The sequence below is a fragment of the Melospiza georgiana genome, chromosome 2 (assembly GCF_028018845.1).
Source record: "Melospiza georgiana isolate bMelGeo1 chromosome 2, bMelGeo1.pri, whole genome shotgun sequence".
In the NCBI taxonomy this organism is placed as follows: Eukaryota; Metazoa; Chordata; class Aves; order Passeriformes; family Passerellidae; genus Melospiza; species Melospiza georgiana.
The window spans coordinates 40,717,643-40,732,160 of NC_080431.1; the positions used below are offsets into that span (position 1 = coordinate 40,717,643).

The 14,518-nt window shown below is 39.7% G+C and overlaps 1 protein-coding gene across 2 annotated transcripts in view; it reads right to left on the reverse strand.

Moving 5' to 3' along the window:
- SLAIN1 (SLAIN motif family member 1) overlaps positions 1-14,518 on the reverse strand; it is a 49,602-nt gene that overhangs the window by 18,032 nt on the left and 17,052 nt on the right. Inside the window, exons 3-4 of one of the 2 annotated variants that reach the window (XM_058045338.1) lie at positions 3,622-3,771; positions 1,600-1,749 (exon numbers count right to left, since the gene is read on the reverse strand). In XM_058045338.1, coding sequence (XP_057901321.1) covers positions 1,600-1,749; positions 3,622-3,771 — 300 coding nt within the window. The remainder of the gene's footprint in view (positions 1-1,599; positions 1,750-3,621; positions 3,772-14,518) is intronic. The other variant, XM_058045339.1, reaches the window with a different exon arrangement.

A 14,518-nucleotide genomic window follows, 5' to 3' on the forward strand; every position in this document is an offset into this window, starting at 1 on the left:
CCAAACTCCCTGAACAAGAATTACTTCCTGATAGCATCCAGTCCCATGGACAAGGCTTAGCAGTAACAAAACTGCATTTTACACAGGTACACAACCTTCTCAGACTGTATTTTACACAGTACACCCTCTCAGAATGCCAGGTTTTGAAAACCATCTTACAATAAGCACTACCCTGTAAGAGCCTGTTTGCTCATCAAGTGAGAGGGAAACATTTACAACACTTGCACATCCCTCCTTTCTCCAGATGCACAGCAACCAAGGAAAAAACACTGCACTTCCAGGAGACAAGTAACTCTGAAGTAGCTGCAGATAACAACCTTCCTAGACCTTCAAGAAGCCCTAATTTTTAACAGATGTCTTTGCTTCATAATGCAAACTTTCTTAATATGCTTCCTCTCCCTCTCCTCAAGTGGGAGTTTCTATTTGTGGCTGTGAAGAGAGCGTGCCTGTGTGCACATATAGAACTGCCACTTTCCACAGGATTAAGTGGTCAACAACTGTCACGTGCTCAAACATTCTCCACCAGCTGCTACTACAAGGATGACATACAATCAATTGCACATGACACAGATTTGAAGAGAAACCAGCATTTTTCTTTCCAGTCTGCCAATGCCCTGGTTCCTTAAAGAGCTCAGTACCTGAAGTATTTTTTAAACCTCACTCTGAAGGAGATGAGCACAGCTGTCATTTAAATAATGCAATCCTTTGTAACCCTGACAGTCATAACTTTTTTTCTTTTTAAAATCAGAACACTTGTTAATTTCTCTGCTGAACATGATGCATCCCACCAGATATTCAGCAAGCTCTCCTGCTGGCAGGTGATCACACTGCCTGCCCAGTCTGGTGGCTTCAGCCAGATCATGGCTCTAATTTTTTTTCTCATTTTATTATTTTTGATTTATAAAATCACTTATTACTTGGCATTTTCATTCAGGCCCTGTCTGTGAATTTCTCTTGCTTTTAATCTCATCACTTCCTCCTTGATATCTCACTTGGCACTAACAGGATACAGGAGAAATACTCCACTTAATGTCTCAGTAACCTCTAAGTCAAATGTGTTTTATTTATTAATAAAGACATTTTACAAAAATTACTATTAAGCCAAACTAAAATCTATGTTAAAGAAGATTTTAGACTCAGATTTGTGCATAATTACTAGTTTTAAACCAAGATATTGAATTTAAAAGTCCCAATTCTGTATTTAAGCGGGATTTCATTTCAAAACTCATCTGAAAATATAAGAAAATTGAAGTGGAGGCAAAGAAAGCCAAGAGAGCTGCTTATTTTTACCTTTCTCATTAAATGCACGTATGAGAAAAAATGCTTTAGGATCTTCCATGTCCAGAAATAGAATTATTTCAATTAATATTCAGGAAAACATAAACATCAGATTTTGAAAGATCCAGTACCAGTTCAGATTAACATGAACCCAACAACATACACACCTTCTCCATGCAGGTGAAGAGTACTTCCACTTGCCACTCAAGAGGCAATACAACTTAAAAAATATTTACTTCACTGAGACCAGACTGGAGCAGTTTTAACTATAATAAGATGTCTTCCTCAGACTGTTGTGAAAACCAAAAAAGTGCCACCTACTCTCCTCCTGTAGACGAGCCATGATCTGAACATCAGTGAGGTCCTGCAGCTTGTATCCCATGGAGATGGAATCATCCTCCAGCTCCGAAGTGCTCAGTTCACTGTCTATCGATGACTGTGGACTCAAAGGGGAACTCCTAGAAATGTACCCTAAGTAAGAAAGCATACACTTTAGGCTACAAATATGGCCAACTTCATTCAGAATCATCTGAATTTACATTATAGTAGCTTAAAACATTTTCTGAATAGCACACAAAAACTTACAGAAGTGTAGTGCAATTCACTAACAATTAGCAAAGAGCTTTGATATTCATGAGAAGTAGTAAGTGTATGAATGGATCATGAATTCCTTGGCTTGTTCCCAAAATAGCATTGCATAGCCCAGACAATGAATAATTTACCCAATACTGTTCTGATACAGCTCAGATTAGTATAGTCTAACCAAAATCTGCATTTGCATCTCTTATGGGACTGTGATTCTCCCTACTCTGTTTTGAAAAACAAGTGGATATGTGTCACTGACTTCTGCTCAATACTCAAAGGCCATTTAGCTAAATTTTACTATTATTTTTTTAAACTATATATAATTATCATATAACTCAATCTCAGTAACAATTAGGGTTGAACATTATGCAACAGAGAAAGCATTACTTTCTTCACAGAGGTACCTTTTTGAAAGGCTCTGGATTATACTTTTTCCCTGAATGTAATAGTAAAATATAAACTAACCTGCAATTAGTTGCATGAGCTAGTTGTTGTCCAACTTTAAAGAAAAATCCCATCAACTAAAACAGTAAATAATTTTCTAATGTCCTGTGGACCACCAGAGACCCACAGCCTGCAGGGCAAGAACTGCTGTGACTATGGCTCACCAGCTGTGCTTGTATCACAGGTGTGTCTGCATCCTCTAGCACTGCTGAAAGCAGCCATCTAAAATTCATCCTAAATTCAGCTATTTTCTAATAATATCTCCAAAAGAAAAGGATAAGCAGGGGATTACTTTGTTTTGGAAGGATTGTATGGAGTAAATGTGTTTGCTTTCTTAAATGTTTAAGTTACAGCAGTCCCTGAGGTTCTGCAGAGGTAGTAACAGCTGTACTCCTTTGGAGCTGCAGAGGGAAGTTAGGAAAGGTACCTGAGGGTACCTCAAACAGCATGAGTTCATTTAGGAACTAGGCTTCATCCCACTGAATAGGGAAGATGTTTCACTCACACGCAGACAGCTACAGCAGGCTCTCTGTCTGGAGCTGTTTCTCACCCACAGTGCTCATATTCCTTAAAATAGGAATTTCTGCAGTGATTTCAAGCATTGTAAGGAACACTGCACACAGATGGGTGTGACACTGATCATCAGCCCATCCTCAGCCCATGCCTGCTCCTGCCAGCAATGAAATGTAACTGTCTTTCACCCAGAAGATTGTTTTCTCCACTGCCACTGCAGTTTAAGGGCAGTCACAGATACAAACTGACTCCTGATATCTGTAGTGAAGAAGGAAAATGAAAATCCTTGCAATTTACAGATCACAGAAAGTTTTCTATTTTCCTAGAACTTGTGTGTACCCTGAAAAATAGTGGAAAACATAAAACAAATCTTGAACATAAGCAACAATATCAGCTTGAAAACAGGCATGATTCTGCCAGTTCTTCTTATTATAAATTCTCACTGCCAATTTCATTACACAGCTGTACATATGTTTCTGTGGACACAAGGAAGGGGCACCATGGGGCAGAAATGAGCAACAAAGCTGGGGACTGTTGAAGCTGACACAGTCACAACTGTACTACTGGGTAAATCATTAGTGGTATTTACTGGCATCACTCTCCTATAACATGCTGCATAACACTTGTAGTTAACAGCCAAATTTTAGGGCATTAAAAAAATGCCCAAAACTCCAATTTGCCTCTGAGATATGAGTTCATATACAATCATTTAAAAAGAGTACTGCTGTTAAATGCTAGCAGGATTAGATACAATCAAGCACTTTTGTAAGTACCGTAAATCAATAAAAAGATAAGCATTACCTGTCCGCTCAGGTGTTAGTATTGCTTTACTGGAAGTTTTAGAGAAGCTGGGACTATTACAGCCATTGGTATATGGGGTGAGTCTTGCAACAGGACTATAGGGAAAAGCCAAGGAGACAGGCGTAGAGAAGAGGCTCCGCCATCGGCTAGCTGTTATGGATGCGAGGGAGGAGGGGGAGAAAACAAGATTTACAGTTATTAATAGAACAGTACTGTCAGAGAGAAAAATCATCTCATCTTAATCTGTTCATCATACATTTTCTACTTAATACAAGAGGAAAAAATGGTGAAAATTCAGCAGCAAATCAGAGGATCAGCACAGTCTTCTGCATGTAAAAGTGAGCTCTAAAAGGTTTTCTAGCAAATATATCTGTTGACTATATTTTGCATATGCACCTTTTTGGTATATATTTATCACATACATCACTGGGTGACCAACACACAAATAACAGGAAGTAAAAACTGCTACAGTTAGCAGAGAAATGAAAATGAAATTTATAGTGCTCTTCAAGGAATTGTTCATGACAATTAATCATCACACAATTGAATCAGCAGCTAAATTATGAGTTATGGGAGTTCAGAGACAGAGCAGTAAAAGACGCTTAACCATCAAGTGCTAAAAACAACTGTAATCCCATATCAAGCTTTTAAGCTACCATATTTTCCCTTCTCTTTTTACACCACCAAATTCCTGATTGCATAAGCATGATTTTTTTCCCCACTATTTCTTGAATAACAGAACAAGGCATCCCTTTTTCTATACCTTGTTTACAAAAAACTTGCAAGGCATCTGGTTTTCTAAGCAATATCACAAAGCACTCAGAGTTGGCAAAAATAAAGCTAAAGGCTTGTTTCATTTACATTTATTTAATTTACATTTTCTTACCCACCCAGTATTAATACAACTGTCCTTTGCCTATTTTACATACCTTGAAAAAGTAGAATAAACAACATTCACATGCTCTTCCAAAAATAAATAAATATTAGTACTAAAATTGTTTTAAGAAAAAGGAAAATTTAAAAATACATAAATTTCAGAGAACTCATTCAAATACAAGGAAAGATGAAAAACATATGATGGAATTGCTTTTTTTTAAATAGAATCTATTTTCTACTCATAGATGTTATGTATACAACAGAGGGAGCCAGGAAAATACTTACACCTAGCTTTGAAATCACTGGCATAACCTCAATGTTCAGCAGGTGTTCTTTGCAGTGTCAGGTGCTACAAACTGATTTTCAAAACCAGAAAGGTCCAAAAGCCTCCAAAAGCCATTCTCCATCACATGGCTACTTAATACTACAATCTGCTGTGTTATCTGGACTTGTTAATCTGGTCATTTTACATGCTAACAGCCATTCAAATAACATTCAAGTTTTCTGTTTTCACACCAAAATTATTTAGCAGGGCATACAAACTTTATTCCTCCCTCCTGCTAACATCAACTTCAAGTAGCCATGGGAAGGATGTCTTGGCAGGCTGTCAATCACATCCTCACAACTTTTGGAACAATCAGTTTGTCACCAATCCAAACAGTGTCATTTCTCCTCCTGTTCCTTCTGCTTTGACCTACTTAAATGTATCCTGGGTTTTTAAGGAGTAAAAGCCTCTTCAACTCCTCCCACAAGTGCTACTAAGCTTGGAATGAAGACAACTGCCTGCTTCCAGCACAGGCACACAGCAGTCTGCAGGGACAGGCAGTACCTGCACGGCTCAGGCTCTGAGGAAGGTAGCTTAGTACACATAAGTAGCATAAAAATTCAAACTGTGTTCTTTGCTGTCCCCTCACTGAAGAATTATTGCAATTCTCTCATTTTTGGTGATTCTGGTTCCCTCGAGCTCAAAGACACCCAAAGTTCTGAGATCTTTAAAGGCAGCATCAGCACCACTTTCAGGAAATTGCTCGATGCCAACCAAGGCACACAACACAGACTGCCCAGCTGGACTGTTTGTCCTCAACATTCACTAACAGGATCAGTTCTAAAGTGAAGCATGCAAGTGTCTCAGGACAAAAAGGAGAGCAAACACAGATGAACATAACTCTACAAACTAGCAATTAACATGAGTCCCTGGGGCTGAGATTAATTCACAAGGTGTTAATAACAGCAAACTGATCTAAGGTATTCACTGAAAGAAATCCATACAGTAAGAGCAGACCTCAATATCACATCCACAGCTAATGTCTGTCATTTCCACCAGGAACCATCAATAAGAGCAAGGGATGACAGCTGCCTGAGATTTTATTTTCCTGCCTAGGACAAGCTACTGCTTTGTAGCAGCCTGACCATTTGCCAGGCCAATTAGCTGCCAGCATGTTCTCACCCCCAGATGTGGTCAGGCACACAGCATAAACAAACATCATTCATTACCCTCTACAATAACCACTGTGAGCTGGCCCACTGAACACAAGGCAACAGTTATTATGACTTTGAAAGCAAGAACCCACACCAAGAATTTAATTAATATTTATGGCTAACCAGATTTCAAACTCCTCTTTCAAACAGCATGTGTTCTCAAGGAAAGATGATGGATGGATGGATGGATGGATGGATGGATGGATGGATGGATGGATGGATGGATGGATGGATGGATGGAGCCAAGAAGTTCTATCTACACTAACCTCTATATATATAAAATCTCTAGGGACACCAATGTAAAACATTCCCAATCCTACAAACTTCTGCCTCTCTGCCTAAAATAAAACTTTCTAGTCTAAACATCAGGAAATGATGGATACTTTTTAGGCATATGAGTTAATCCATTGTTTAGGATCAAATATAAAAATCAGCTTTCATTAGGTTTCAAATAGGAATATCAACGTACATATTGAGCACTTTACCGTACTAAGAAAGACAGCAGAATTAAGACTTACTGAAGTCTTGTGTTAATGCCAAAACCATAAAAAGTTACGTAGGAAGTGAGCGCTATAGACATGTAAGCAAATATGTAAATTCATGTAAAATTTGTAAAATCCCAAACCTGTGCAATAGATAGTCATTTCAGAACACTTATTTTGCTCCAAACTGAATGTGAGACTGTCCTGGTTAGCATGATAGGCACTAGTCTGCTGTGCATGGATGAGACAATGTTGTTAAGACCTTTATTTTAAGTTTAAATTCCTAGCTGTTCAGCTCTGAATTTTACAGTATTTGTAGCTTCTTCTTAAAGCCCCAATGCCAGTTATCTGCAGTGAAGTAAGACTATCAGGTACCCTTTAAAAACAAAGTAAGTTTCTAATCTTTGCAGTTGAATAGGAACATAGATAATTCTGCTCTGAGTAAGTTATACTGAAGATGCACTGAAGGAAGGAAGAGATTCAGCCGTGAAAAGGAAAGCAGAGGCATCTAAAACAACAACCAAGAGAAAAGAAGCCAAAAAATCCATTTCATTTGCTGACATCGAAGACGTAAACACTTTAAATTTCACTTCTTGCTGCATTAAGGTGGTGGAATGAATATTGTAATAAAATAAGCATAAATTGTCCCAGTCATCTTAAGTCTACAGCTATTAGAAGTGTCCAACTTTCTGCATATTATTTCCTTAGTTTTGATAAATTCTTAATAACTAGACTGCTGATAATGCACTGTGTTACACAGTACCTACTCTAATATGTTTAAAAAAGGACTTTCAAACTGACCACATAAGTGAGCAATCAAAACCTTTCCTTCCAAAAATAAAATCAGCAACAAGTGAGACTGCTCATACATTTTAAATATTTACTAATAGAATTGAAGGTTTAAAAATTAATTAATCTTATTTTTATAACATCCCTGGAGATATCAAAATGCTAAAACAGATGAAAACAGTAACTCATATAGGAAAATATGAAGAAGTAATTGAAAAATAAAAATATTCACCATACTGAATCCTGTGAATAATCAGTATTTAATAAGAACTGCTGCAAAATTTCACATGAAAGCCTGAACATGTGAACATCCACAGCACTCAAAAGGAACCACACACCCTGCAAAACCACAGGATTCTGTACCATTTTTAAAGCAATCCCCCTCCTAAAACTAATTCCTCATTTAAGCCACATAAGGTAAAAAAAGAAGTCCTAAACATATACAGAAGCATGTTTTTGAAAGGGAAGATGAAATTTGCTATTTAAATTAATGGGAATGTTCATCAGCTGGAACACAAGGTAGTAACAGGTAGAGATCCTCATTATGTCGTTTTAGTTATGAGGGGTTACACTGGTGTGAACAGGGACAGCTCAAGAACAGATCCTCTCCTTGAGGAATCAGGTACACCTGGAACATCACATGTGATATATCCAGGACATGTTTGTGACCAAGCACTGGAACAGGCTGCCCAGAGAGATTGTGGAGGCTCCCTTACCAGAGGTACTTGAAAGCCCTATGGACACAACCCCGTGCAATGAGTTACAGGACAGCCCTGCCTGAGCAGGGAGGTTGGACCAGATGACCCACTATGGTCCCTTCCAGTGTGACCCATTCTGTGATTCTGTTGTCATATTAGCTAAGGGTATAAGGGTTTCCAGGAAACCAAACCAAGTACATGCACATTTTAAACACCTTCCCATTTTCAGGACTCCATTAGGAAACTCAGTGAGCTCAGTTTGCCAGACAAGAAATTTCTTTCACTCTAAGCAACACAAATAAACAATATTTTTTTGCTATAAAGACAGAAAACAATAAAATCACATATATCAGTGTTGTACTACTGACTAAACATGCTAAATTATATCAGGCATCATCTGTCTTGTTTATCCACTCAATTAGTTAATTTTTGTATAGGCCTCCAGGCAAAGTCAAAAATACCTTTTAAGCTCATGCTTAAAACAAATTCTATAGCATACATGCAGACATTTGAATATGGGTTCTAATTACAAAGCCTGAACAAACTCCCATTTCGAGCCAGCACTGGAGGAACACTTACAATACTGTGAATCTGCAGCACTGCAAATAATTTTCTGCCAACACAGTTTCTTTAGAGCAGAAAACCCAAACCAAATCCCTGGTGTATTCTGAGTATGTGTGGTTGCACAGTAGCCATGCTTAAAAGAAAAATCTCTCTCATGGGAATAAAACACAGAGACCTACATGGAAAACAGAAGCATTTAGCTGATCACAGGAGAAAATCCAGAGTGCTGGAAGGGAATTCAAAACCCTCACTCTACCATAGATAGGAATGCCTAAGCCAACTAAGAGGCATCACCTCCGTGAGGCACAACTAACTTCTCCCTCCTGAAGACAGGTATTTTACCTTCACTTTTGGTCCCTGTTAAAAAGCAATGCAGAGTTTGAGAACTACTCCTGCAGTCAGATATACATCTGGGAATCTCTGTGTGTCTAACATGCCTGAAAAGACTGACAGAGGAAAACATGAAAATATTCCCCACTACTCATTGATTAGTGCTGCTTTGCAATAACAGTACTGGCTCAAGAAGCAGGGAACATGGGCTCCCACTACTCAGCAGCCTGTAGAGATTTACTTGAGTCACTTGAAAACCCAGAGTTCATGTGAGAACTTGAAGCAATACAAGACAGTAAGTATCCTGCTAGATACTTACCAGGAACCAACACTGTTGCTCCTATCCAATAGAAGAACTTCAGGGAGCCAAGCTTTCAAAAAAGCAGAATCTGTATTTCAAGTACCTCAGTAGCTCCTGAACACATGAACCTTCAAACTACGTGCAATCTTTGGTCTGTTTCACAGGGTGAGGCACTCAGTCCTGTGCTCAGAATGACTGTAATACCTTCCACAGTTTTTCAAAACACAGTGTTCAAAGCTTTCCTTTGCAATTTCAAGTCCTAAAAATTCATTTTTTTGGAAAAAATTATGGGTTTATCATTTACAAGATTGTAAAATCTGGGCTTAAGACAGCAACGTTTTCAGTTCTAATAACTGTGAGTAAAGAGCATGGAGTTGTACCTGTAAATCTGGAAGTTAGTTTGGGACACATCCATTTTCCCATCTTGTTGAATGTTATACAGCAAACTTCTTGACTTTTCAAGCAGCACACTCCTAGTTCCCGTCTCCCACAGCCATCATCTCCCACAGCCATCAGCTTTGGTCATCCCATCAGCTTATTCCAGTTTGATTTCCTAACCACAGCTGAGCTCAGCCAGCCATCCTGCTAGTGGCAGAAACTTTGCTATCAGGCAGTCACACCTCATATGCTTAATGCACATTTGCAGTCACACTGAAACTGTCATTGCCCAGAACTATTTCCTGCCCTGTCACACAGAGATCACAAAATGCTTGAGGCTTGTTTGTCATTTCTGTCTGTTGATTTCTCCATCACGAGAGGGAGAGCACCCCCTCATTCCCAACTGCAATGAGAACAATAACTTCCCAGTATAGACTGCACAAAGGGACTCCTTTCAAGTGTCAGAAGAATTGAGGGGTGGGGGGAAGGTGTTTTAAGACTTGGTTTTATTTCTCATTATCAGTACTCTGATTTGATTGGCAATAAAATAAATTTTTCCCTAAGCTGAGTCTGGTTTGCCTGTGATACTAACTGGTGACTGATCTCTCCCTGTCCTCATCTTGACCCACAACCCTTCCATTAAATTCTCTCTTTCCTGTGCAGGTGAGGATGGGAACAATAGCAGAGTTTTGGCGGGCAGCTGGTGTCTAGCTAGGGGCAATGCACCACATGGACAAACAGTGATAAATTAGGAGGAGCTGAGAAAATCAATGAAGAGTGTCCACTTGCCCCTAAGCCTAGGAAACTGAAAAGCAACTTCAAGAGTATGTGAGAGCTTCTGTTTTAAAAATGTGAGAAAACTGGGAGTACCTGAGAAATTTGTTTCCCAGTTCATTCACATGAACTGATCTAGTATTAGCATAGAATGAGAAAGCAGTTCAGTTGGTATGAATTAGTGTAAAACTGCTTGATATACAGAGCTACAACATATACCTCAAGAGCTGTCCCAGAAAAAATAGCACAGACCTCTTTTAAAGGCAGAAAGATTGTCTAAATTGCAGCAGTTCCTGCCACTTTCAGCTAGCACAGCAAGGAATGCAATCAGCAGTGGTGTCTGACATACTGCTATTGGTGACAAAAATGTAAATCTAAGATTCAGGACTAATACTTTGCATGACACAGTCTAGTTGTGCCAGTGATTACCCATTGGTGTGAGCAGGGAAGTTTCAAAGGTAAATGTAAGTTACTCTTCTAGTTTGATGTATTCCAGTGAAAGACTGACCTGAAAATTGTTTTTGTACACACTGAATGCTGAAAACACACCCACAGCACGGCCCAGCTGCAGCACACTGAAGAGCATGGAAACTCCAAACACCATTCACTGACCCAGTTTTGTAACAAAAATTATTTTATGACATCAAAGGATTCAAAAGACTAGAAAGGAAATGGAATCACAAGGTGCAAGCTACTTCCTACAAATCCCAAAGAAGGATTTTAGCTATGCCCTTTGGAGGGTAAGGTTGTGGGTTTAGTCTTGTTTTGTGGGTTTTTTTAACTTGGCTCTTTTTTTAAGGCAAGCCTTTTACTGTACAGCTATGTAAACAGACAAGTACAGAGGCTCTGTGAAAAATGCAACTCTCTCAGCATTCATCTTCCTCCTGGGTGCAAAACTCTACCTGCATTCACACACCCAAAAGCAAATGTTCTGATTAGAGCTAACAGCCAAACTTGGCTTCCCTCCTTTGAGAACTTGGCCAAATACTATGCTGAAATATTAAGCCTTAGGCATGACCCAGGGCCCAAATATCTGTTCCCTCCCCAGCTCCCAGTTTTTACACAAAAGTCAGTCTGATGCACTTCCATTCTATTTGGTGGATTGACCAGAACCCATAAGCATACATGAGGAGCTCACATTTCAGCTAGTTTGAAGTAAGACAGACCTTTCTGAGCAGAAGACTCATTCTCATGTACCAATACACAGGGTAATCCGGAACAAAATACACAACCCGGATTCTTCTACCAAACTATTAATATCTCATTATTAGGAAGAGTGTTTACTCCACTTAATTTAAAAGCCTTCAAGTAAGGCCTTAAGAGCCTTCAAAAACAGGATTTTGGTAAGGATTCTTACCAAAGGGCATCGTGAATGCAAAAATTAACACAGGAAGAATACACAAACTCACTAAAGAAGAATCCACCAAAGGTTAATAAATCACATCTAATTCAGAGTTCACATCTGGTTCTGTCAGTCACTGAACTGGCTATACAGCTAGCATGGTGTCAGGGCAGTCATATACAGTACTTTCCCACATTCTCTCTCTTCCACTATCTATTCATGGTGCTTTAGGATGCTGGATCCTGTGCCCCAGCCACAAGGAAGATGCTGTTCTGTACAGACATCAATGGCTGACCTAGTCACCTCAGGACACTATATTTCCAAGAGGAAGGAGAGGGAATGATTCATCTCACCTCTGCTTGCAAAGGACAAAGAGGTATAGCACCCCTTGCAAAGGGAGCTATACCCCTTTGTCTGCTCTGCCTACAATGGCAGCCCAGTGTGACTGGCTCCAATACAGATCTCTGCATACAAACTAAACTCTCTGACTGAATTCATTACAGAGAACAATAAACAGAGCTTAAAAACAGAGTTCAAAGACTGCTTCCAGTTTTCACTTTTTCTAAAAAACTGAAAAAGACAACTCTCGCAGCACTAGAGCACTGCAATGCTTGCATACATCCTCCTGAAACCAGCTGGTATTCAACTGGAGTCACCAAGCAACTTTCTCAGCAGCACTTCCAGTTGGAAGGGGACCTCTGTGTTAATTAATTTTTTTAAACAAGGAAGTGTTTCTCAATCTCCTTTACCAGGAAGATGAAGATCACTTGTACCATCACATTTAAGGGAGAGATGGACAAGTGGAGAACAGTGGCAGGAAGGTGGGACAGCTGAAGTAACACTGCCTCCAAAAGAAACACATCAGAGAACAGCCTCCAAGGTGTGCGTAAGGGCAGGAGAGATGAACTCCACGTCTGAATCCAGTCATTCACACACCCACACAGCACAGTGTAAAGCAAGACATTTGCAGCGTATTTTAACAATTAGCAACAAAAAAGAAAATTGTAACCACCTTATGATGTCACTCACTGGATAAAGATCTACCATCAGGATGTGCAGACAATGCACCTCAGGCCACTGAAATATATTTCCCCAACCCTTTCTGGGCCAGCTGGATAGACCTCCTGACTCTGCTGGTTCTGGCTGTAAATTCCCAGGTGTCTGGTAAGGTACACCCAGCAGGTACAGACTGAATTGGGCATCATCCAATCATCTCAGCTAGTAGATCTGAAGGGGCAGCAACCTCTGTAAGCACAAATGAAGAGCTCTGAAGAAGCTCTGAGAAGACTAGTGCATCAACCAGAGGAAGGTAGAACTGCAGCAAGAAACTAATGTCTCTTCTACAATCAGTGCACCTTCAAAGCAGCCAGCTGTGCCCCAGAGGAAAATTAATCTGTTGAAATAACTTTGCCAAACCTCCATACCACACTAATTTCGGAGTTGTGGCCCTACTCCTCTAATGCGGAAAGGGTGTCTTCATAAAGACTTTGCTATTGCAGTCTGTGGCACTAAGATTTAAGCAGAGCTGTGCCCCAAGTCATATCATATCACTTCAACATTGTTGGAGCGTTGTGATCATCATGAATCACATTTTACTCACTGCCTACTAATCCAAAGGGAAATCATTTCTGCTGGCACAATTTGTTAAAGAGTTTATATTTTCCTTAATGAAACACAGGTCTATCATTGACTACACACATGCACACGTTACCACAACATGACAGGCAAAAGCCAAAGTCTCATACTCATTTTGCATAAACATTGCAAAACTCATCCCAACCTGATTTTCTCTCTTGAATTTGCTACCTTTGGCAACTATTTTGTTTGTATTTCAGTGACAGTGTGATACAGCAAAATCCCACAGAATACTGTGGGAAGAGTATTTTGCAATCACTCAGACCTGGTTTAATTGTTCTGCTTGCCACAACATTCCACAAGCAACAAAAACAGGTACATTTTGAACAGAAAAAGGTCTTTTTGTCTTTTTCTTTAAATGCAGGTTGGGTCTGTGGCATCTCCCAGGTTTAAGAGACAGCATGTCTGGGCCTCAGGACATCTCTTCACAGCCTACTTGCTTGCAGAGTGCTAGCAGACTTTGTCTACCATATAGTTCATTGCTTATAAATCCAGTGGAGATTTGCTTTGCAGACCAGTATGACATATTCTTGTCTGCAACAGTCAAGGGAATGTCTGCAGATATTCGGCAGCAAGAACTATGTGGCTGTGGCCATCACCTCCACAGCTGCCACAATTCCAAACTTGCAGCATCTTCAGCGAACATGGCTGCCTAGGATGCAGCTCACGTGGTAAAATTCTGGTGACCAGGAGTTTCACAGGCACTGTGCCAGATTTATTACCAGCACAGTTCTGTGGCTTATGGCCATTACCCAGAATTATGAGGATGTAGGTAGATCTGTTTTCTCTGGCTCAAAACTGCTATACTTATCATCCTGCAGAGAGGTGCCTTGACTGTAACTGGATCAATGACATATCCTCACAGAGGAAAGAGGCACAATTTTGGCAACCTCACTCGAAATCATGTTGTTTGTAGGGTTTGCCACTGATTTTCAGGTCTGGTATAAAGAAACAAAGAAAGTTTAAAGTCTCAAGTCAGGCCCCGATCAAGATATTAAAAAAAAAAAAAAAATTCCTTCCACTTTGATACAGAAAATAGGTACCAGAGCTGTTATTTTGCAAGACTGAAAACCACTTAACAGAAAGGAACAGGAGAGCTCTAGCACTCCAACTCTCCCTGGACACAATTCCCTGGGGCAGGCTGAGCCCTCTAACTTACAACTCTCGATAGCCAAGATTCTGGATCAATGAAGAGAGAAACCTGGTATTACATTTAAAATTAATAATGTATGTTGGAGTGAGAGTTGCT